This window comes from Myotis nattereri (assembly GCF_964212035.1).
Source record: "Myotis nattereri genome assembly, chromosome: 1".
NCBI lineage: Eukaryota > Metazoa > Chordata > Mammalia > Chiroptera > Vespertilionidae > Myotis > Myotis nattereri.
Genome location: NC_138075.1, coordinates 197,591,116 through 197,616,492, shown reverse-complemented (window position 1 = coordinate 197,616,492; position 25,377 = coordinate 197,591,116). Strand labels below are relative to the sequence as shown.

The 25,377-nt window shown below is 35.8% G+C and overlaps 1 protein-coding gene across 1 annotated transcript; it reads right to left on the bottom strand.

Moving 5' to 3' along the window:
- Nucleotides 1-1,713: 1,713 nt before the first annotated feature.
- PDCL2 (phosducin like 2) lies at nucleotides 1,714-20,108 on the bottom strand. The gene is made up of 4 exons (XM_081097233.1): nucleotides 20,020-20,108; nucleotides 14,981-15,124; nucleotides 5,465-5,673; nucleotides 1,714-1,926 (listed from the first exon to the last, which is right to left on the bottom strand). The coding sequence occupies exons 1-4, from the start codon at nucleotides 20,091-20,093 to the stop codon at nucleotides 1,769-1,771; spliced, it is 585 nt and encodes a 194-aa protein (XP_080953359.1). The 5' UTR covers nucleotides 20,094-20,108; the 3' UTR covers nucleotides 1,714-1,768.
- Nucleotides 20,109-25,377: the final 5,269 nt, after the last annotated feature.

Below are 25,377 nucleotides of genomic sequence, written 5' to 3'. Positions count from 1 at the left end.
TGTGTACACAGGCAGGAGTACTTGCCAGAAGTGTGTGTGTGTGTGTGTGTGTGTGTGTGCGCGCGCGCGCGCACCTTTAAAAATGGCTGGGGCTGGAATTACAGCCAGCCACCTTTAAAAGGCTATAGTTTTAGGATTTTTACAAATGTTAAAGTCTTCATGAACTGTGATTGTAGATAAAAACTTACTGCCACCTGCTGGATTTGAGTTTTAAGAGTTAAAAGGTAAATATGCATCTTTTTATTCAGAAATCTTAAATACTATTTATTAGCACGTCCTCTGTTCATTTTAATTTTAAAAAGAAAATAGATAAATATATACTTACTAGAAAAGGATTGCATTTAGGGGGACTTTCTCCATTTGATTTCAATTAAAGGGGAAAATAATATTCATATTTATATGCATTAGATGGCATTAAAGTTACATTTTAAGTTTATGATTATATGGCTTCTCCTTTCATTTCCACGATGCTTTTATTTTGAATAGAAATGTATCCATTTATTTGTCAAAGCGAACTTCAGGAGTTGGATCAGTATTAGGTAATTATTTCTCTTATATGTGTGCAGAATGTTGAAATAAAGACCATCACGTGCAACTCACAACTTTCCTTCACAATTTTCCTTCCTTTCATCCCAAGCTGTATATTTTCAAGAGCCCTTCTTTGCTATCTTAGAAAAAAGGTGTTTTCTTAATTCTTTCCAAAGTTAGACCATTTGATGTTACCCTACCTGCTGACATGCATTATAATTACCTTACTCAAATCTGTGTTTCTTAGTGGTTAGAGCACCTACACACTGAAGGGTCACAGGTTCAACTCCCAGTTAAGGGCAAGTACTTGGGTTGCAGTTCAGTCCCTGTCCCTGTTCGAGGCCTGTGCAGAAGGCAACCAATTGATGTGTCTCTCTCACATCAATGTTTCTCTCTTTCTCCTCTCTCTCTCTCTCTCTCCTCCCTCCCTTCCACTATCTCTAAAAAAAATCAATGGGAAAAATATCCTCAGGTGAGGATTAACAAAAATAAAAAGTAAAAATAAATATAAACGGTGTTCATTATTAAACCAAATTAAAACATCCTGCAGGCCTTCTGCAGTATCCTAATATTATATGTTTTCTGTTGGTGATTTATTCTGGGTATTACTATTAAAACATAGGTAAACTTCACAATATGTTTTTCTCCCTTCTCCTGATTTAGAAATTTGCATGTCATATAGTTCTAATGATTCTATAGTCTAGTAATGACAGTATTTATTCATTTTATAACTTAATAATAGAAATATTAAAACAATAATAAGTGGATGTGTTTCTTATGTACTTTTCAGAATGTTTAAATTGCATTTTTATATTGAGTGGTTAATTTTTTTTTAATAAGTGAGAAATTTCAAAGAAAAAGCGTATGGTCACAAATTTAAGTATTTACACGCACGGCCCCTAAATAATAGACTTTAAAATTTATTACTATAAATTAAATAAAATTTCATTGTTCTCTTTCATCATTCTCATTCATAGGACTTGTAATATCATTTTTGTCCAAAGTGGTTCAGAAAAAGGATAAGCCAGAGAAAAATAATTTAAGGATTCAGTATACATTCTGGTTTTGTTAGAGGCAATTTCTGAAATACCTGAAAGTTTTTGAAGTGATGTCTAAGCTATAATGCTAACATGAAACTGACAATAAATCTATAAATTTTCTGATCTCTGATTATAAAGGCAGTGACAAATAAAGCATTCAGTACATAAACACTTTAAAGCTATTTATTAACTATTTCCCTCTACTTGGTATCGTCATCATCACTGTTTGAACTATCAGTGTCATCATAAATAGAAGTGTTTCTTATTGAAGATACCATCACATCTATAACGCCTTTTTTGGGGTTTTCTTCCAAATCAGTCTGTATTGCTCCAACTTCTGCTAACTTCCATTCAAGTTCTGCAATAATAACCCATCATTAAATTAGGTTAAAATCTTAGAAAAATGAAAAGAATTTCTCATCTGTATGAAAAGAGTTGATTCTAATAAAATTAATGTGAAAAGGGTATATTTTTACTGAAAAATACATATTTTAATTCAAAATGAATTGACAGTAATACAGCATAAATTCTTATTTTGACACTCACCAAAATAGTCACCTGAAAAACCCATTTTTTGTGACAAAGTACAGAAGGCTTGGTCACATTTAAATCACTGAGAACTAGAGAGAAATACTATTGGAAAGGGTATATTTAGAACCGGATGACAATGAAAGCACTAAAATATCAAAATATGCATTGGATAGAGCAAAATTATACTTAAAGGGGGAAATTTTGGTTAAAATTTTTATTTTAAAATGATTGAAAATAAGTTGTTTGAAAGTTCAAATCAAGAAGCTAAAAAAAGAACAATAAAGTAAACCCAAGAAAATCAGAAGGAGGGATATACAGAGAGAAAACACTCAACAAAGAAGAAAAACAAAGTAAGTAGAGGTGACCAACACAATCAAAAGCTGGTGGCCTGAGAAGACTAATAGACACACCTCACACAAAAATGGTGATAAGAAAAGGAGGGAAAAACCAATAATACCAAGAATTGACATGGGACATAACCAAAGTAAAGTTTTTAAAGCTCTGAGACTACTTATGAAAACACTAATGCCAATATATTTGAAAACTTTAATGAGAAAATTTCAACAAAAAATATGAAATACCAAAATATATCCAAGAGAAAAACTGAAAAGAATTGACTTGATAACCCCAAATTCCCCCATTCCTACAAATTCAACATTTTGTAAATTTTATTCCTAAGCACTGAGTAGATGAACAGAATATGAGGAAAATGACAAAATATATTACATTACAATATATAATATATACATATTATGTTTATGAGGAAAATTATAAAAGACCTAAATAAGTGACAAGAGAGATCTCATTCGTGGATAGAAATATCCACTGTAATTAGGATATGAAGTCTCTAACAATTACTCTAATAAATAATCAACAGGATTTTCCACAGAACTTGACTGATTCTAACATTTATATGAAATTTTGAAAAAGATTTGGCCTACTAGAGACAACTAGATTGTTATAAAGCTATAGTTATAAAGCTAAGACCATGCTATATTGATTCAGAGATAAGCAAATAGTAGAGATGTCAGAAACAAACTAAAGTATTTTTGAACCATAAAAAATAATATAGGAAACATTTAAAATCAGTAGGGAAAATACCTCACACACATTAAGACGGCCACAATAAGAACAAACAAACAGAAAATAGCAAGTGTTGGTAAGAATGTGGGACACTGGAATTCTTATACATTGTTGGTGGGAGTATAAAATGGTGCAGTTAGTATGGAAAACAGTATGCTGTTGGTCAAAAAATTGTAACAGAATTACCATATGACTCAGCAATTCTACTTCCAAGTATATACCCAAAAGAATTGAAAACAGGGACTAGAACTGATTATTTGTACGTGTTCATAGCAGCATCATTCTCAATAACCAAAAGATAAAGGCAACTCAAGCGTCCATCAACAGATAAATGGGTAAGCAAAATACGGCATAAAAATACAACGGAGTATTATGCAGCCTTAAATAGGAAGGAAATTCTGATACATGCTACAACATGGATGAACATTGAGGACATTATGCTATGTGAAATAAGTTAATCACAAATGAACAAATACTGTATGATGTACTTATACAATGTACTGAGAGTAGTCAAATTCAGAGTCAGGAAGTAGAATGGTAGTGGCCAGGGGCTACAGGGAGAGGGGAGTGGGGAGTTATTGTTTAATTGGTATAGAGTTTCAGTTATGCAAGATCAAAGTATTCTAGAGATGGATAATGGTGGTGGTAGCACAATAATGTGAATGCACACAATGCCACTGAACTCTATACTTGAAAATGGTTAAATAACTTATTTATTTACAAAATAAAGTCCTGGATATATAATGTATATCATGGTAACTGTAGTTAATTGTACTGCATTATGTATTTAAAGATGTTTAAGATGGTAAATTTCATATTATGTATATTTTATGACAATTTAAAAATACTTTTAAATATTTTTATTGATTTCAGAGAGGAAGGGAGAGGGAGAAAGAGATAGAAACATCAATGATGAAAGAGAATCATTGATTGGCTGCCTCCTGCATATCCCCTACTGGGGATCAAGCCTGCAACCCAGGCATGTGCCCTTGACTGGAATCGAACCAGGGACCCTTCAGTCAGCAGGCTGACGATCCACTGAGTCAAACCAGCTAGGGCTAAAAATATTTTTAATATACTAGTAAAAAAGCCTGGACCAGATAACATATTATTCATGATAGTGATTGTCTCTAGGGAGGAAAGGAGGGAATAGTCCTAGGAATGGAAATATAGGTAATTTCAACTATATCTGTAAAGTTTATTTCAGCAATTTAACAAAATAGCTGAAGCAAACATGAACAAACATTCACATTTGTTATTTTTGGTAATTACATGAATGAGTGCTATATTATTGTTTTTCCTATTATTTTTTAAAAATATATTAAATAAAGGAATAAGGTCCAAGCTGAAAAAAACAGGGTGATAAAACAAAGAGGGCCCTAGAGACTAGGAGAAGGAAAGGGGGTAATTCAGGAACAATTAAGGTATTGGAGGCCTCAGGAAGGCCAAAAACAGTTTTAAGGGAACTAAAGAGTGGATAAACTAGCTGTTAAAAACAACTATTCACACAATGGTAAGAGAAAAAGATTTGTATAATATGAAATTAATGCAATTTCAAGTAACGACTTGATGAAGGATATGGCCTCAGAACTAAGTCAGGAAGTAAAAATCATTAAGGAAGGTAGAAATATCAAGTCCTATGTTATGTACTATGAAAAAGAAAATAATAGGATATATGGTCCTTGTACTTATTAGGGAGACAAAATTCAAAGGGAATTAATTAACCAACAAAATCAGATAGTATGTGGATAAGTGAAAAGTTAGTTGTATAGAGAATATATGCTATAGAAATTCAATAGAGAACAGGAAGATAGATTATGAATTGGTCCAAAATCATATCATGGGATAAATGGAAAATTAGGAGGACCCACGAGGGAATAGGATTTGGAAGCAAGAATAAAGAGTAGGTTATTTGGGGCACAGGGAAAGAGTATGAAACGAAGTATAAAGGAACAAATGAGTGTGTCTGGGGTAGTGGTTGAAGTCCAGCCTGGCTACACAGAAACTGGGAAGCATTGAGAAATACAGTTAGATAAGTGGGCTGAAATTCTCAGGCAGAAGATTCCGAATTTTTAACTTATTTGAGACAAGGAACCAATAAGGACTTAAAGAATTGGGTGTTATGATAAGAATATTATTATAGGAAATTAATCTAGAGGAATACAAGCACAGACTGGAAGAAAAGGAAAGCAATATTATGGAAATAAACTTTCACGATATTTGTTAATTTAATGAAGTTTCACTTCTTTTTTTTAAACAAATTTTAAAAATAATATAATTACCTTCTAGCTTGAGATTTATTCCTCCACATTCTATAATTCCAATGAATTTGCCTTCTATCTGACCATTTTTATAAACAAAAATTGTTGGTAAACAATTATCATGGTAGTGTTGAATACAGCTATTCACGATGGCTTTAGTAAATTTAGTTTCTGGAAACTTTCTTGCTAGAAGACTAAGATGCTGATTAACCAACAAACACATTGGTATGCTAAAAAGAGAAACAGTACATACATGATCTTTAAAAAACAAACTACTCATCTCAGTCTAATAAAATAAGTGAAACATCTCCATAACAAAAATATATCTTTAGATATTCTTTTAATAAGCCCATATCAGTATTGTCCTCTATTGTTACCTTCAGTCCTCTGATTTTCATTACAAACACCAAACAGCCTGGGAATAAAGCTAGCTACCATGGGAATTTGATGCCTAACTAAGGCTAACCACATCTGACTTAGCATCAGTTTAATCAAGCCAGTTCCTACTTTATATGACACTAGAGGCCCAGTGCACAGATTCATGCATCAGTGGGGTCCCTCAGCCTGGCCTGTGCCTTCTCACAATCTGGGACCCTTCAGGGGATGACGGACTGCCGGTTTCAGCTTGATCCCTGCAGGGATGTAGTAGTGCATGAAGTGGCAGGTGGCTGGGGAGGAGCCCGAGCTCTGGTCAGGCGCCGTGCAGCTGGCCCCACTGCGCCTGCCACAGCTGCTTGGTAGTGCTGTCATGGAGGTGGGAAAGGCTTGCGTCACTGCAGCTGTGCTTGCCAGTTGTGAGCCTGGCTTCTGGCGCCCATCAGTCAGCTGAGCAGTGCTCCCGCTGTGGGAGCACACTGACCACCAGGAGGCAGCTCCTGCATTGAGAGTCTGCCCCCTGGTGGCCAGTGCACGTCATAGCAACCGGTCAACCTGTGGTTTGGTCGTTTGGTTGCTTAGGCTTTTATATATATAGATAAGAGAGAGAGAAAAAAATGACACTTCTAGGGAACCCATGGCAGTTCAGAATTGAAACAAAGGAATTCCAACTCTTATCACCATCAAAGGTTTATTTTCACATGAGATTATCAAATCCAAAACTCCTTATCTCCAACTTCCTTGTTTTTCTTGACTCTAACAAACATCACCCACACTTTTCCTTGACATCCCACTCCATACCACATTCTGTTCTCCTTAATCCAGAACTATACCTCATTAGAAATTTAAAATTGATTGGAAGTGTAACCAAATCCTGTGATTTTTCCTGCTTTATCACTTATCTCCCATTACCTCCATTTTTCCCTTTTCTCCCAGTCTATCATTCACTCACAGCTTTATTAAAATGTTTCAAAGCTAGTCCTCTATTCATCCCATATTTCTTGCATTTCCTATGGGACTTTTCTCTGTTATTCTGCTTCCCTCCTTTCCTGTTTTCTCAATCTTTCCTTCTCCACTTTACATAAACACATTCAAGTCAGTAAATTTTTTTAAATTCCCTTACAACTCTCTGTCCCCTTCTAATAACTACTCTCTCTCCTTCTGTTCACAGCCCAGATGAAAAAGAAAATAAAAATCTATATGTTCTGTTCACTTCCATTCTTGAAAGGCCCTCTTATTTTGGCTCCTGGGAAAATACTTTCTATTGATTTCCTTTTTATTTCTTTGACTACCTTCTCCTATCTATGCCTCAAACATACATGTTCCTTGGGATTGTGTTCTGAACCCTCTTATCAGTTCAGACACATTCTCTGGGCAATCTTATCCATTTTGATATATACAGTTAATGAACTTCATTTCCCCTCCTCTCTTAACAGCTAAAACAAAAATCTAATCTTTCTCTTCTATTTTCTTTTAATAAACCTAAATTTGCTAGAAGTGTAGCTTTCCTTTTTGTCTTTGTACTCATTTCCCCATCACTCATATGGATTATATTTGAAATAGTGTATGAGAAGAAAAAGATTAGTGTAAACTATGTTGATCAGGGAAAGCTCCTTTGAACAGACAAAATTAGTTTTTCTCTTGGACTCCCTTTGTATGTCTTTTCAAAAAACATTTTTAAAAATAATATTCAATGTTTAATTAGCATCTTTCATGATATCATAGAAGCATCCTATTTCCCTTTAGTATTTTCAATTCCTAAAACCTGTCACACCCATAGTCTAAGCTCACTTACTGAGTGACTCATGCCAGGGCATGCTGCATGCTCCAGGCAGATGAAGACCCTTCTAGACTTTTGTGTGTTCTTCCTGTTTGTGGGACAAGAAAAATCATTGTAGTTCTTGTGAAAATCAAATGCATGCTTTAAAAAAACTTGATAAAAGTTACTAAGAAAAAAATGATGGTTAGATGTGGGCCAGACAAATGTAAATGATCAGAGAAAAATACAGATTTCTGCACTCAAATTGCTTTGCATGTATTTGAGTTCTTGTTCCATTTAAACAAATCCTGATAATGGAAATCAATGAAAATGCACTAAGTTCTAAGTGAAATAAGCCAGTCAGAGAAAGATAAATATCACATGATCTCACTCATTTATGGAATATAATGAACAACATAGACTGATGAACAAAAACAGATCCAGAAACAGAGAAGCATTGATAAGACTGCCAAACCTCAGAGGGAAGGTAGGGGAGGGTGGGGGTCAGGGGGAGAGATCAACCAAAGGACTTGTATGCATGCATATAAGCATAACCAATGGACACAGACAACAGGGGGGTGAGGGCATGAGTGGGGGGTTGGGGGGATAAGGGGGGGATAAGGACACATATGTAATACCTTAATAAAGAAATTAAAAAATAATAATAAATAAATAAAAATTATTTTTAAGTGTAAAAAAATGCACTAAGTTCTAATCAACATCTGGGAGAGGAATTTTATATATTATTCTCAATATATTTTTACTAAACTTGTTTCACAAATTTCAACAAAGTGGGTGCAGAAAAAAATGTATGTCAACATTATAAAGGCAATATATGACAAGCCCACAGCTAACATCCTACTCAATGGTGAAAAGCCTCTCCTGTAAGATCAGGAATAAGACAAGGATGCCCACTCTCACCACTTTTAATCAACAGAGTATGAGAAGTCCCAACCAGAGCAACTAGGCAAGAAAAAGAAATGGAGGGCAACCAAAATGGAAAGAAAGAAATGGAAGTGTCACTACTTGCAGGTGATATATGTAGAAAACCCAAAAGACTCCATCAAAAAAAACTATTAGAACTAAAAAAGAAATTCAGTAAAGTCGAAGGATACAAAATCAATATGTAAAAATCTGTTGCATTTCTGTACACTAACAAACTATCAGAAAGATAAAGAAAACAATCCCTTATACAACTGCATTAAAAAAAATAACTAGAAATAAGTTTAACCAATGAGAAGAAAGACCTATGTATTGAAAACTACATTAATGAAGGAAATTGAAGAAAAGAGCAAATAAATGGAAAGATATTCCATGCTAATGGATTGGGAAAATCAATTTTTTTTTATTGCTTAAAGTATTACAAAGGGTATTACACATGTGTCCATTTTATCCCCCCGACCTAGACAGTCCCCCTGCCTCCCCCATCCCCCAGTGTCCCGTGTCCATTGGTTATGCTTATATGCATGCATACAAGTCCTTTAGTTGATCTCTTACCCCCCTACCTCCTGCCCCTCAACCCTCCCCGGCCTTCCCGCTGCAGTTTGACAATCTGAGGCAGCTCTGCCTCTGTATCTATTATTGTTCAAAAGTTTATAATGGTCTCTATTATCCATGAATGAGTGAGATCATGTGGTATTTTTCCTTCATTGACTGGCTTATTTCACTTAGCATGGGAAAATCAATTTTGTTAACATGTCCATACTACCCAAAGCAATATACAGATTCAGTGCAATCCCTATCAAATTCCAATGACATTTTTCAAAAAAATAGGACAAATAATCCTAAATTTGTATAGAACCACAAAAAATACCTGAATAGCCAAAGCAATCTTGAGAAAGAACAAAGAAAGAGGCATCACACTCCCTGATTTAAAACTATACCACAGAGCTATAGTAATTAAAATAATGTGGTATTGGCATAAAAACAGATACAGTGGAACAGAATAGAGAGCCCAGAATTAAACCCATACATATATGGTCTATTATTTTATGACAAAACAGCCAGCCAAGAATATACAATGGGGAAAGGACAATCTGTTCAATAAATAGTGTTGGGAAAACTGGACAGCCACATGCAAAAGAATGACATTTGACCACTATCTTACACCTTAGATAAAAATTAACTCAAAATGGATTAAAGACTTGAACATAGGACCTGAAACCATAGAACTCCTCGAGGCAAACATAGGCAGTAAGCTCTTTGACATAGGTCCTGGCAATTATTTTTTTAACCTGAAACCAGAAGCAAAAACAACAAAAACACAAATAAATAAATGGGACTACATTCTACTAAAAAGCAAAGCAAAAGAACCATCAACAAAATGAAAAGTCAATCGACTGAATAGGAGAAAATATTTTCAATTCATATATCTGATAAGGGGCTAATATCCAAAATATATAAAGAACTCATACAATTCAATAACAAAAAACAACAACATCAAAAAAATGGGTCAAAGATCTAAATAGATATTTTCCCAAAGAAGACATACAGATGGCCAACAAGCACATGAAAAGATGTTCCACATCATTAGTTATCAGGGAAATGCAAATCAAAACCACAATGAGTAATCACTTCACCTGTTAGAATGACTGTTATAAAAAAGACAAGAAATAACAAGTGTTGGCAAGGATGTGGAGAAAAGGAAACCATGTTGGTGGGAATGTAATTTGATGCAGTCACTATGGAATACAGTATGGAGGTTCTTCATAAATTAGAAATAGAACTACCATATGGTCCAGCAATTCCACTTCTGGGTTTTTAACTTGAGAAAATGAAAACACAAGATTAAAAAAAAAAATGTACCCCTATGTTCATTGCAGCATTATTTACAATAGCCAAGATATGGAAACAACCTAAGTGTCCATCAGTTCATGAATGAATAAAGAAACTGTGAGATATATATATATATATATATATATATATATATATATATATATGCAATGTAACACTATTCAGCCATAAAAAAAGAATGAAATGTTTCCATTTGCAACAACATGGACAAACCTTGAGGGCTTTATGCTATATGAAAGAAAGACAAGTACCTTAAGATCTCTCTTAAATGTGGAATCTAAAAACAAAACAAAACAACAAAAAGCAGCTCACAGATACAAAAAACAGATTGGTGGTTGCCAGAGGTGGAGGATGGAGGTTGGGAGAAATGGGTGGAGGTCAAAAGGTTAAAAAATACGTCAAAGCAGAGAATTACACACACACAAAATCTTTATCTTCATCTGACATATACAAACATACATCCATTTACTAATCTTTATACTGGCCCATGGGCTGGTCATCGGAGTCCCCCTTAGCTTTTCTCATCTAAACTATACCATAATGCAGTGGTCAGCAAACTCATTAGTCAACAGAGCCAAATATCAACAGTACAACGATTGAAATTTCTTTTGAGAGCCAAATTTTTTAAACTTAAACTATATAGGTAGGTATATTGTTATTAACTTAATTAGGGTACTCCTAAGGCTTAGGAAGAGCCACACTCAAGGGGCCAAAAAGCCGCATGTGGCTCGGGAGCCGCAGTTTGCCGACCACGGCCATAATGTATTGTCTTCTTTATTTTCTTAGTCTTACACCCAGGCCAAAAACCTCCCTTTCGTCTACAACATCTAAGGTTGATTAGATTGATTCTACCTCCTTAGCTCATACCTAGCCTCTCCTCTCTTTCTCCACTGCCTTACTCCTTTTCTTTCTTATCTGAGCTATGTCAGATTACCCTAAGTGGTCTGTTTCCAGGTTTAGTTCTTCAAATTCATCCTTGACCCTGGCTGACAAAGGGAGCTCAGTATGAAAGTCTCATCGTGTAACAACTGCCCTTCCCTCAAGCTTAAAATCCTTCAACAGCTCTCACTGCCTTCATGATAAAGTCTGGGCTCCTCAGTGTAGCTTTCAAGGTTCTCCATGTTCTGGCTTCTGCCTATCTCTCCAGCATTACTCTCTGCCCGCTATCATATTACTTAAAGCACTCCAAAGCAAGATGATGTCTCTTATTTATGTACCTTTGTTCAAGCTGTACACTCCACCTAAAATATCCAATTCAGCCTGTCTACTTCCTCCACCTCTGTAAACTTGGGGGATTTTTTCTTATTTTTTGAGGACAGCACCAGGGTAGAACTTAACTACTCCCTGTTTAGTGCCCTCACTCTATAGAACTCAATCAAAGGACACAAAAGACTTTATTACTACATTTAATTGTCTCTTCTCTAGAGTACTGAAATTTCTTTAATGGCAGAGATAGATGCCTTATATATACCTTTGCATCTCTAACACCTACAAAATCTTCAGAAATATTCTTAAGGTAATTGATGTTATATATCAATTTATGGAGCAAGAAGCTAACAAGTTAAATGACTATATGTTTCATTTACACTTCAGAATTCTTTTGATAATTCTAACCTGCTATAAATGTAGACACTGCTTTATTTTAGTGAGTGGCCTACTAAAAGTAACATTAGAAATGCATGTACTGCCTAACTTAAATATTAATTTTCCAAACAAAACTGCCATAAATTGACTTTATAAGTTTCACTCTTCCTCAAATAGGTGAACTTAATTCACTAATATCAAGTTTAGGTTACTTTTATCATTACTATCAGAATGAGAGCTGAGTCAGTGGTATAATAAACCTTAGGAAGTGAGTGGTGTGAATGGCAGAAAGCAGGCGGGCACTGGTGGTGGCAGTGACGAGTATGGAATTAAGAGAGAATGGCATAACAGACTGTGGTGCAAGGAGACAGTAGCTCCTTGAAGACAGTTATGACAGCAAGTGGTAGGGGAACAAATGTGGATTTGGTGCTTGGGGGCCAGAATTAAACTCCGTGAGAATTATAAAATATCAAGGAGACCTCTCACATCAGAAAACAAGTTAAGAGCATAGTTAATGATAATTGCGAAGAGTGGGGAAAGTCCACTCTTCGCAATTATCATTATACCAGGCTGATGAGACAGGGGGACATATGGATTATACTTAGTACAACTAGGTACTCTAAAACTAACTAGGTATGCGAGATTCAACATATGCAGTTAGGTATAAGAATAATACAGAAGTTCCTCCTCCTACCCTGCCAAAGTCAGAATTTGGACACAGATGTAAGATTTCATAAAATCAGAAGCAAAGCTAATTTTAAGCTGAGCCACTAGGGTCAGTGGCCCAGGGTTAGTTAGATCCCTCTAAGGTACTCTATGTAGGCTGAGTCTTCACTTGGATAAGGAATGGGCCCAGTTCTAGAAATTTAGTGGCAAAAAAGTATTAAAATTATGAAACTTAGGAACCTAGTCAAAAAACAAACTCTTACCTTCCTAGGGTTACAAAAGGCAGCTAGAAATATAAGTTTAATAGTTATGCTTCATTTTATAATATTAAATTATAACTGTTATAAAGAATATTATGCCCTAGCTGGTTTGGCTCAGTGGCTAGAGCATCGGCCTGCGGACTGAAAGGTCCCAGGTTCGATTCCAGTGAAGGGCATGTACCTTGGTTGCGGGCACATCCCCAGTAGGAGGTGTGCAGGAGGCAGCTGATCGATGTTTCTCTCTCATTGATGTTTCTAACTCTCTATCCCTCTCCCTTCTTCTCTGTAAAAAAACCAATAAAATATATTAAAAAAAAGAAAACTAATATTTTATGTAACTTTATTATATTGCCCAAAAGAACTTCTGAGCTCACAGATACTTAAAGTATTATAAAAATGGATCCTTAGACTTTAAGTCCATCAAAGCACACAGCAGTTTGAAACCTGCTCATTCAACCTCTTCTATAAGTTTTTGAAAATTATTGGTCAAAACCAGTAATTTATTGCCGAAACCGGTTTGGCTCAGTGGATAGAGCGTCGGCCTGCGGACTAAAAGGTCCCAGGTTCGATTCCGGTCAAGGGCATGTACCTGGGTTGCGGGCACATCTTCAGTAGGAGATGTGCAGGAGGCAGCTGATCGATGTTTCTCTCTCATCGATGTTTCTAACTCTCTATCTCTCTCCCTTCCTCTCTGTAAAAAATCAATAAAATATTTTAAAAAAAACAAACCAGTAATTTATCTAGAAATAACCATTAAAATAATTTTATACCAGGGTATGGTAATTCAGAACCAATATCTATTCTGCTTATCATAATGGGTTTCAGGAGAAACATTCGGTGTACCACTTCAGTATATAACATTTATGACACACAAATCTTAGTATTGTAAATGTTGCTATTTCATATACTTATTTGTAAAGGACCCACATCAGCAAATCTCCAAATTGGGTTATCCACATAGTGGTATAGGATAAATGGGAAATGATTATTTTTAGACTATTAAAGAATTATTTACCAAGCATTTTAGTTACAGTAAAATTAATGTCTTCTTTTATGGGGTATGATTCCTATCAAAATTTGTCGGAGGAACTGGTGAGCTGGTAAACAGCAGGGCTCTAACTTGCTCTGTATAGAATTTCTCTGAGGACCTGAAGAAAGAAGATATTTTTTATTCAGAGAATGAAATAAGGACAACAAGGGCTACTGCCACAGCCTCCGTTCCTGGATCGGGTTAGAGCCCAAGCAGGGAGAGGGCTTGGGACCTAACACTAGAGGTGCTGTTTCTATGAGAGATTTGTGAAACTGGGAGGTTGCAGCTCCTCTTTGGCACAGACTTGGGGAAAGTCCACTCTTCGCAATTATCATTATACCAGGCTGATGAGACAGGGGGACATATGGATTATACTTAGTACAACTAGGTACTCTAAAACTAACTAGGGGAACAGGGACATGCAAGGAAATTGTTCTGTTAAAAGAGACAAGAGATATGATATATTCAAATTCACTGCCTGAGCATTGATTGGATTCAATGAAAAAATATATGTATTTATAAGACATTTTGAAGTCAGTTGGGAGAATTTGAGTAAGAGCTGTATATTAGACACTATTAAAAATGATTGTTAATTTTTTTAGGTGAGAAAATGGTATTATGGTGATATAGAAAAATGCCCTTATGTTTTGAAAATGCATGCTAAAGTACTTAAAAGTGTCATGGTGTGTGTAATTTACTTTTAAATCATTCTGTAAATACACGCAAATGATACAAATATGGCAAAATGTTAACTGTTGAATCTACCTGGCCAATATTTAGGGGGCTCATTTTATCCTTATATCTATTTTTCTATACGTTTGAAATTTTCCATATGTTTTATTTAAATTAACTGCTAAAGAATGCTTATTTTTCTAAAAAGTATGTCGTCTTTAAAATTAAACAAGAAAATATATTAAAATACCTAATTTAATCCCTACAGCCAATGACTCTATACATATATTCTTATTTTCTTTTGTGAGTAGTCTTTGTTATATGCTTTATAAACCCTAAAAACCAGTGATATGTTCTTAAAACATTAGTATATTAATATTTTACAAAAAGGTAATTACCTTGACCTGTATAGATGAATTATAACCCATACATCTTTGTCTGCATTTGTGACTTCATTCACATATTGATTTCCAGAAATTTCTATTAACTCCCCAAATTTTTGTTTTTTCTTAAGAGCTTTCCATTCTTGTAACCGCTTTTCTCTAATTAAAAAAATAAAATTGTTATATTATTAAGGTCATTCCCATCTACAGTAACAATTTAGGGTAATGAATGTAATGCTAGTACATATCAAACACTTAAAAAATTACAGAATAACTTTTAATGGTGTTATAATGCCAATTTATCTGTTTATATGGAAATCTGTGTTGTCATTAGTGTTGCAAGTAAGAAGTTAGCGACTGACTTCTAAATTTATTTTTATTTAAGACTAGGTCTTAATCATAGCTATAGAGAGTTTATTTAGATACTGAACCAACAAATTCTCCTATACAGGTTAAATACTTGCATATAATAATCATAACAATGGCTAACATTTATGGAGTGCTTATTATGTTGCCAGGCACTATTTTAAGTGCATTGCATTAGCATATCCTTGCAAAAAACTGTGTAAAGTTAATTATTTTTATCCCTGTTTATGTGCTCTCAACTATCACGCTAAACTGACCTTCAGTCTAAAGCCTTTGTGAATATGTATAATCACTTGTTATAAAATTTATTACAGGTAGAGAAGTGATAAAGAAGAATGATGAGTTTGAACTCTACGGTGAGACTAGACTAGGTTTAAATACCAGTTCCTAGTTCCTAGCAGCATGAATTTGGGCAAGTTATTTGATTTCTCTAAGCTTTTGCAAGGAGAATAATACCAATACCTACTTGCACGGGGTTGTTGGGAATTGAATGAGATAATACAGGTAAATTTCCTAGGATGGTGCCTAGCACACAGTGAGCATTCCATGTTACCTGGTTCTTCATCCACAGAGAGCCTTAAAGCTTTCTTAATCAATTCTCAAAATTTACATACTCTGATTCAGTTGTTGAATGCTCGGATTCATGAAGCAGATCTAAATGTTTTCTGATGTGCAAATGTCTTAAAAGTTACCGATTCTATATCCCTAAGTTATCTTGGGAATACTTTCTTCCCTTCTTTCTGTGTATTAACTGTATTTTCTTATTTTCTGTATTCTTGCCTTTGCTGATCCTGGACAGACTGTCCCTCCCAGGTCTAACTAATTATGAAAGATAGCAACCTCCTGCAGGAGCAAATTCCTCAGATGCAAACCGACCAGTCCAGAGCCCAACCCCTCAGTCACCTCTTCTATTAAACTGCGCCCCTAACCCTCTGCCCTAATTATCCCTGGGCCAGATACCAGACAACTAGAGACAGCCACTGTAGCCCTCAGCCTGCCAAAATGATCCAAACCAGCCAATCCTAAATCTGCTTACCCTGCTGAGCTTGTCTTTCCCACGGAAACCACAATGAAGGCGGGCGCCCATGGCATCCCTTCACTCCTGCCGCTCAACCACCTCCAGGGCTTCCCTGTGTGGCCTGGGATTGTGGTGCATGCCCCCTGTTCTTGAGAACTCTGAGTGAAAAACTCTTTTCAATGCCAATTATCTCCTGATCTGTTGGCTTCACTCTGCATGAATAGATACCAAATCCTGGGTATATTTTAAACACTCTGTCCTTATTTTACTAATTAGAAACATGTTAGGTGAAAACCACTCTACGTAACAAGTAATCCAAGCAAAACGAAGCCTAGAGGAGAATGCCAAGAATAATGACCCACATCTAGGGAGGGCCCCTCTCACAATTTTCAAACTGAAGTCCTTCCATTTTCCCTCTACTGACCCAGATATTCAGAGTTTAGTTCCTCCAAAGATCTTCTGGGAGCTGATTTTTTGGCACTGAGTATTTAATATCAAATTCCTCAATTTGATCTCACTGGCTTAATATCTTTCAAAATTTTCAAAAAGTTTGTGCTCCCTACTTAATGGTGCAACTACCAACTCTATCTCTTTCTCCTCCCCTCTTGCACCTCTCTTCCTCATTGTTCTTTGCTACGTCAATGGAATTAGGCAGGGAGAGACAGGAAGACCTGGGTTAGTTTTGCCATCAGGAAGTGATTTAATGCTCAGTAGCCTGCATTTTACACCCAACAATCATATCAGGTGGGACTCAGTTGAAGAAAGTCCTAGCTATTTTAAGCAGCAAGAAGCTTAATCTGTGAAATTAAGTGATTTACAAACTCAATGGAAAGGAGGGGGTTCTAAACCGGGCTATCAAAATGACTCCCTGAGCAACATTGCAAAATTGGTCTGCCAAGGGAACAGGTTTCTCTGCTACAATCCAGAAACTTGGGAAATTGGAACTACTGTTCCAATTGTGCCCTAGAACCTAATTCCTCTGGGGATCAGAAAACGGCTGTAACAACTGCTCTCTCTAGGAACCTATCTCCTTAGCAGTTACTGGGAGAAAATGACAAAAGACACATCTGACAAAGGACTGTTGTCCTTAATATATGAAAACTCTAAAAATGCAACAATAAGAAAACAATCTGACTTAAAAATAGGCCAAAGCCCTGATAGACACTTCACCGAAGATGATTCAGAGATGACAAATAAGCCTATGAAAGGGTGCTCCACATCTATGTCTTCAGGAAAATGCAAATAAATCAAGAAACCACTACACACCAAAGAGGATGGCCAAAATCTGGAACACTGACACCACTGAATGCCAGACAGGATGTGAAGCAGCAGGAACTCTCATTCACTGGTGGTAGGAACGCAAAATGGTACAGCTTTTGGAAGACAGCTTGAATGGGCCGCACTTTCCCATTTCTTTGTGATTCTCTTGTTGAAACTGAACATTTGATTCATATAATGTGATAACTCTGGAAATCAGATTCTCCTCCTTTCCCATGGTTTTTTTTATTATTATTGTAAGGTGTCTCTAGCCAGGGATCAGCCTGAATGAAACCATAACATCTTCTGTGAGCCTTCATCTTTTCCAAGGCATTTAAATTTCCCCATATATATGGTTGTTTTTTTAATGTCCATAAAAAATAGAGGTGGCTCCCTTAAATGCTCTGGAATCCCCCTGAGCCAATGGGGTTGACACAGTGATAACCAAACTCTGTGCCTGTACCTCTGCATTCAAAAGCAGCACTCCACAATCAGAACACAAAGTCCTTATTGCTCACCCTGCTCCAGCAAGCTTTTCCAGAAATAAAGGTTGCTGTCCAAACAGGAGCCTGCCATGGAACTAGAGGGTGAGAGATGGATAGCTATCACCAACTAAGGACTGAAGTCAGCCACTACTAACTGCAATTTACCAGCCAAGTTTTATCCTGGAAGCTGCAAGTGTCCACATAGACTCCAGAGTTCCAAAGCTGTCACTTCAGACATTTTCAGCCAATGCAATTGTTGTCTAGGTAAACAGATGGCTTTCTGGAGTTTTCTATTCTGCCATCTTTCCTGACATCAACTGGGTCAGTTTTTTGAAAGTTCCTCAAATTTTGGTTTCTGGTGTATTCTTATTAGATTGAGATGATTAATTATTAAAAAGGACACCACAGAGGTGGTGTGTCATCTTCAGCACATCGTATCGAGTTACTTAATGTCAACATGTATTATTGGTAATTTTAACCTTGATCATTTCCCTAAGATGGAATCTGCCAAAACTCTACATTATAAACTTACTATTTCCTTATAGTTACTAAATATTTAGAGGGGGAGATACTTTGAGATTATGCAAATATCATGCTTCTACTTAAAATTTCATCCACTTGTTTTAGTATCTATCAGCAGATCTTGCTCATCAAGAATTATTGCTATGGTGATATAATGATGATTTTTCTATTTTCCTCATTCCATATACACTTATTAATTGGAATTCTTTAGTGAGGGAGAAGTGTTATTTCTTTTGAATTTGTTCATGTATTCAGTTAATTACTTATATCATTATGGACTCATGGATATTTATTTTATTATTTATTTTATAATCTAATATTTTATCTTTTTGTTGTTCAAGTTGTTGCAACTCTGGTCATTGAGAGATCTTTTAGTTTGGCTTCTATTCCTTAAACTTTTTTTTTTTTTTAGCACTTCTTTACTTGCTGGAACCATATGATGCTCAAGACGTGTACTGTACTTTCACAACTCACAATGTGGAATAAAGCAGTTTTCCAAGGAACACTAGTTCAATTTTTATGAGTGCCAGGTATATTCATTGTGACTTGGCATTGCTGCTTCTAACACAATTTACTGGGTTTTTTTTGTTTTTGCTTTTGTTTTTGTTTTTTAATGTTAAGACAACCTTGCATTCCTAGGACTACTTCTCCAAAGTTTATTATTTTTTTAAAAAAATTGCTAGACTTAATTTGTAAATATTTTGTTTAAATTTTTGTGCCTGCATTCGTAAGTGATATCTTCCTCTGGCATAACATTTTTATAATCTCTTTGTCCGTTTTTAGAATCCAGATAAGTTGGGTAATGTATGCACCTACTCTAATTTCTGAGAGAATTCATGACTGGCAATTAATTATTAAATTATAGAAACCATTGACAGGCATCATGAAAGAAGGAACTTCATAGCCCTCTATTTATTGGCTGCTTATTGATATTTTCCACTTTACTCATATATCACTTGATGAAGTCCTATGGTACATTATTGGATAGTTTTTAATTCAAGCAAAGGCAAAAAAATTTCAGGAGCCGAAACCGGTTTGGCTCAGTGGATAGAGCGTCAGCCTGCGGACTGAAAGGTCCCAGGTTCGATTCCGGTCAAGGGCATGTACCTGGGTTGCGGGCATATCCCCAGTAGGAGATGTGCAGGAGGCAGCTGATCGATGTTTCTCTCTCATCGATGTTTCTAACTCTCTATCTCTCTCCCTTCCTCTCTGTAAAAAATCAATAAAATATATTAAAAAAAATTTTTTCAGGAAAAATTCTACTTTATATGTTAGTTTTAAAATCTTAAAAATTAGTTTCGTTAATTTTTTAATCTATTCTGTAGACAAAATAGGGCTTTATCTTAGTTTAATTTTTACAATTCTTCATTCCAAAACTCATAAATTACCCCAATGAATCACTGTACCTATATGTTTCAATAGCTCTCATATCTTCATCATCAAATTCATCTTCAGCCTCCTTCAACTGTGCAAGAGTCATCTTTTCATATGGTTTAACTAAAACAATATAAATTGTAAGCAGTTGAATTGTTTAAATATTAATTTTACTTTATAGTCACATGTCTAGAAAAAAGATATATTAGATAAGTGAAGATCAAGACTATCTTTAATATTGCAGTGTTTGCAATATATAAAGCTATTTTGTGGTTGACTGCTTTAGTTTTGTTTAAATATTATTACTCCCTCAGAGTTCACAGAACTACCAGGCTACATTTAGAAGTAGATGTAAAGCCCTAACTGGTTTGGCTCAGTCGATAGAGCGTCGGCCTGCGGACTCAAGGGTCCCAGGTTCGATTCCGGTCAAGGGCATGTACCTTGGTTGTGGGCACATCCCTAGTAGGGTGTGTGCAGGAGGCAGCTGATTGATATTTCTCTCTCATCGATGCTTCTAACTCTCTGTCCCTCTCCCTTCTTCTCTGTAAAAAAAATCAATAAAATATATTTAAAAAATAAAAGATGTAAAAATAAATTAGACCTCAGAAATTTAGATTTTCCCATGTTCCAGGAAATCTTGACAAATAATATATACTATATAGAATAATCAAAATATAAGGTATTCACATGGTAAAAAAATTATGATCTAGAGAAAAAAAAGCTCACTAGGTTAGATACCAGGACATTTCAGCTCTGTCATTAACTGGCATGTGAATTTTTAACACATGAATTAAGAATTTTAGGTATCAGCAAAAGTATGGTGGGACATACTAAATGATTTCTAATGTCCTCTCTTCCTTGAAATTCATGAAATACACTATCAGTAACATAACTGTATTACCCCCTTCATCCAGCCCACCAAATGCACAACTATACCCATTGCTTCTTTCTGTAAACGTAAAACCATTTCTTCAATTTCATCTTTTGGCTCTTCTTTTGGAGGAAGAATGCCAAAATCTCTTAAAATTTCATTCCATTCTGTATCTTCATTTGGATCCTATGTAAAAATAGAAAACCTATTAACATAGTTGTGTATTTTATTATGTGTAAAATTAATATGTAGCATTTCCAACTATGCACTGAATTCTACAGGTAAACATATAACCAGTTTCAAAGACTAAACCAAAGAAGCCTCCTTTTTCCCATTTCCCAGAACTAATGGAACTACACAGTTTGATAAACAGGACACATTCTCTACCCTCAAAATTACACTGAGGTGTTTAATAAAAACAAATAATAATTTAGAACATGTCAAATATTAATGAAGTAAATTCAAAAAGTGAAGGAATATTCTCTGGTAAATATAGTAGACAAAACCAATTCACACCATGAACAAATACTGTTTTGTTGCTATTTCTACATACACATTCAAGACCTCCAGGTGAACTCGCTTCTCTTTTCAGCTATACAGTTTCTTAGGACCCATATTCCCTGGTTAAATCTTAGAAGAGGCCAGGAATCTTCTTATAGTTCCATTTCTGTCTAATCACAATTTCTTTCTGTGAAAGTTAGCCTTTTTTTTTCTTTATTACTTAGGATTTGATTTTTATTTATTTATTTTTTTATTGCTAAAAGTATTACAAAGGGTATTACATATGTGTCCATTTTATCCCCCCGCCCTAGACAGTCCCCCAGCCTCCCCTATCCCCCAGTGTCTTATGTCCATTGGTTATGCTTATATGCATGCATACAAGTCCTTAGGTTCATCTCTTACCCCCCTACCTCCTGCCCCCCAACCCTCCCCGGCCTTCCCGCTGCAGTTTGACAATCTGTTTGAGGCAGCTCTGCCTCTGTATCTATTATTGTTCAAAAGTTTATAATGGTCTCTATTATCCATGAATGAGTGAGATCATGTGGTATTTTTCCTTCATTGACTGGCTTATTTCACTTAGCATAATGCTCTCCAGTTCCATCCATGACGTTGCAAATGGTAAGAGTTCCTTCCTTTTTAGAGCAGCATAGTATTCCATCGTGTAGATGTACCACAGTTTTCTAATCCATTCATCTACTCATGGGCACTTAGGCTGTTTCCAGATCTTAGCTATGGTGAAGTGTGCTGCTATGAACATAGGGGTGCATATATCCTTTCTGATTGGTGTTTCTGGTTTCTTGGGATATATTCCTAGAAGTGGGATCACAGGGTCAAATGGGAGTTCCATTTTCAGTTTTTTAAGGAAACGCCATACTGTCTTCCATAGTGGCTGCACCAGTCTGCATTCCCACCAGCAGTGCACAAGTGTTCCTTTTTCTCCACATCCTCTCCAGCACTTGTCGTTTGTTGATTTGTTGATGATAGCCAGTCTGACAGGTGTGAGATGGTACCTCATTGTTGTTTTGATTTGCATCTCTCGGATGATTAGTGACTTTGAGCATGTTTTCATATGTCTCTTGGCTTTCTGAATGTCCTCTTTTGAAAGGTGTCTATTTAGGTCCTTTGCCCATTTTTTGATTGGATTGTTTATCTTCCTTTTGTTAAGTTGTATGAGTTCCCTATAAATTTTGGAGATTAGGCCCTTATCAGATATGACATTGGCAAATATGTTTTCCCACATAGTGGGTTTTCTCGTTGTTTTGTTGATGGTTTCTTTTGCTGTGCAGAAGCTTTTTATTTTGATGTAGTCCCATTTGTTCATTTTCTCTTTAATTTCAAGTGCCCTAGGAGCTGTATCAGTGAAGAAATTGCTTCGGCATATGTCTGAGATTTTGTTGCCTTTGGATTCTTCTAGAATTTTTATGGTTTCCTGTCGTACATTTAAGTCCTTTATCCATTTTGAGTTTATTTTTGTGTATGGTGTAAGTTGGTGGTCTAGTTTCATTTTCTTGCATATATCTGTCCAATTTTCCCAACACCATTTATTGAAGAGACTATCTTGGCTCCATTGAATGTTCTTGCCTCCTTTGTCAAATATTAATTGAGCATATTGGTTCGGGCCGATTTCTGGGCTCTCTATTCTATTCCATTGATCTATATGCCTATTCTTGTGCCAGTACCAGGCAGTTTTGAGAACAGTGGCTTTGTAATACAACTTGATATCTGGTATTGAGATCCCACCTACTTTGTTCTTTTTCAGGATTGCTGCAGCTATTCGGGGTCTTTTTTTATTCCAGATGAATTTTTGGAGAGTTCGTTCTAGATCTCTGAAGTATGCCGTTGGTATTTTAATGGGAAGTGCGTTGAATTTATAGATTGCTTTGGGTAGTATGGACATTTTAATGATGTTGATTCTACCAATCCATGAACACTGTATGTTCTTCCATCTGTTTATGTCTTCCTCTATATCTTTTTTCAACGTCCTGTAGTTTTCTGAGTAGAGGTCTTTTACCTCTTTAGTTAAGTTTATTCCTAGGTAGCTTAATTTTTTTGGTGCGATGGTAAACGGGATTGTTTTTATAATCTCTCTTTCTGAAAGTTCACTATTGGTGTATAGAAATGCCTCAGATTTCTTGGGGTTAATTTTGTATCCTGCTACATTGCCAAATTCATGTATTAAGTCTAGTAGCTTTTTGATGGAGTCTCTAGGGTTTTGTATGTATAATATCATGTCGTCTGCAAATAAGGACAGTTTTACTTCCTCTTTTCCAATTTGGATGCCTTTTATTTCTTCTTCTTGCTGAATTGCAATGGCTAACACTTCCAGTACTATGTTGAACAGGAGTGGTGAGAGGGGGCATCCCTGTCTTGTTCCTGTTCTTAGGGGAAATGGTGTTAGTTTTTGTCCATTGAGTATGATGTTGGCTGTGGGCCTGTCATATATGGCTTTTATTATGTTAAGGTATGATCCATCTACTCCCACCTTGCTGAGAGTTTTTATCAAAAATGGGTGTTGAATTTTGTCAAATGCTTTTTCTGCATCAATTGATATGACCATGTGGTTTTTTTCTTTCAGTTTGTTTATGTGATGTATCACGTTTATTGATTTGCAGATATTGTACCATCCTTGCATCCCTGGGATAAATCCTACTTGGTCATGGTGTATGATCTTTCTGATGTACTGCTGGATCCGATTTGCTAAGATTTTGTTGAGGATTTTGGCATCTATGTTCATGAGGGATATTGGCCTGTAATTCTCTTTCATTGTGTTGTCTTTACCTGGTTTTGGTATTAGGGTGATGCTGGCTTCATAGAATGAGCTTGGAAGTGTTCCTTCCTCTTGAATTTTTTTTAGTAGTCTGAGGAGGATAGGTTTTAGTTCTTCCTTGAATGTTTGGTAAAACTCCCCTGTGAAGCCGTCTGGTCCTGGGCTTTTGTTTGATGGAAGCTTTTTGATGACTGCTTCAATTTCTTCCATAGTTATTGGCCTGTTGAGATTTTTAGATTCTTCCTGATTGAGTTTTGGAATGTTGTATTTTTCTAGGAATTTGTCCATTTCCTCCAGGTTGTCTAGTTTGCTGGAGTAGAGCTGACCATAGTATTTTTTAACAATCATTTGTATTTCTGTGGGGTCTGTTGTTATTTCGCCTCTATCGTTTCTGATTTTGTTTATTTGGGTCCTCTCTCTTTGCTTCTTGGTGAGTCTGGCTAGAGGTTTGTCAATTTTGTTTATCCTTTCAAAGAACCAGCTCTTGGTTTCATTGATTTTCTGTATTGTTTTTTTGGTCTCTATGTCATTTATTTCTGCTTTAATCTTTATTATCTCCTTCCTTCTGCTCACTCTGGGGTTTTCTTGTTGCTCTCTTTCTAATTCTTTGAGTTGTAGAGTTAGCTGATTTACTACCATTTTTTCTTGTTTTTTGAGATAGGCCTGTAGAGCTATAAACTTCCCTCTCAGGACTGCTTTCATTGTGTCCCATAGGTTTTGGATTGTTGTGTTTTCATTGTCATTAGTTTCCAGGATGTTTTGAATTTCTTCTTTGATTTCATTGGTAATCCAATCAATATTTAAAAGCATGCTATTCAGCTTCCAGGTGTTTGAGTATTTTGGGTTGTTTTTATTGTAGTTTATTTCTAATATTATGCCATCGTGGTCTGAGAAGATGCTTTTTATGATTTCAATCTTCTTGAATTTGGGGATACTTTGCTTGTGACCCAATATATGGTCTATTTTTGAATATGTGTCATGAGCACTGGAGTAGAATGTATATTCCGTGGCACTGGGGTGAAGTGTTCTGAAGATGTCTATTAAGTCCATCTGATCTAGTGAGTCATTTAGGATTGCTGTATCTTTGCTGATTGTTTGTCTAGAGGACTTATCCAGTGCTGTCAGTGGTGTATTAAAGTCCCCTACTATGATTGTATTGTTGTTGATCTCTCCTTTGATATCTTCCAGGAGTTTTTTTATGAATTTGGGTGCTCCTGCATTGGGTGCATATATGTTTACCAGGGTTATATC

What these genes read in the sequence shown, in the direction of transcription:
- PDCL2 (XM_081097233.1), bottom strand. Translation starts at nt 20,093, where the DNA reads ATGACTCTTGCACAGTTGAAGGAGGCTGAAGATGAATTTGATGATGAA. An exon ending in AGAGCTATTGAAACATATAG is followed by an intron (nt 15,125 to 20,019) that starts GTACAGTGATTC and finishes TTTTTTAATTAG; the next exon opens with AGAAAAGCGGTTACAAGAAT. An exon ending in ATTCATCTATACAGGTCAAG is followed by an intron (nt 5,674 to 14,980) that starts GTAATTACCTTT and finishes TTCTCTTTTTAG; the next exon opens with CATACCAATGTGTTTGTTGG.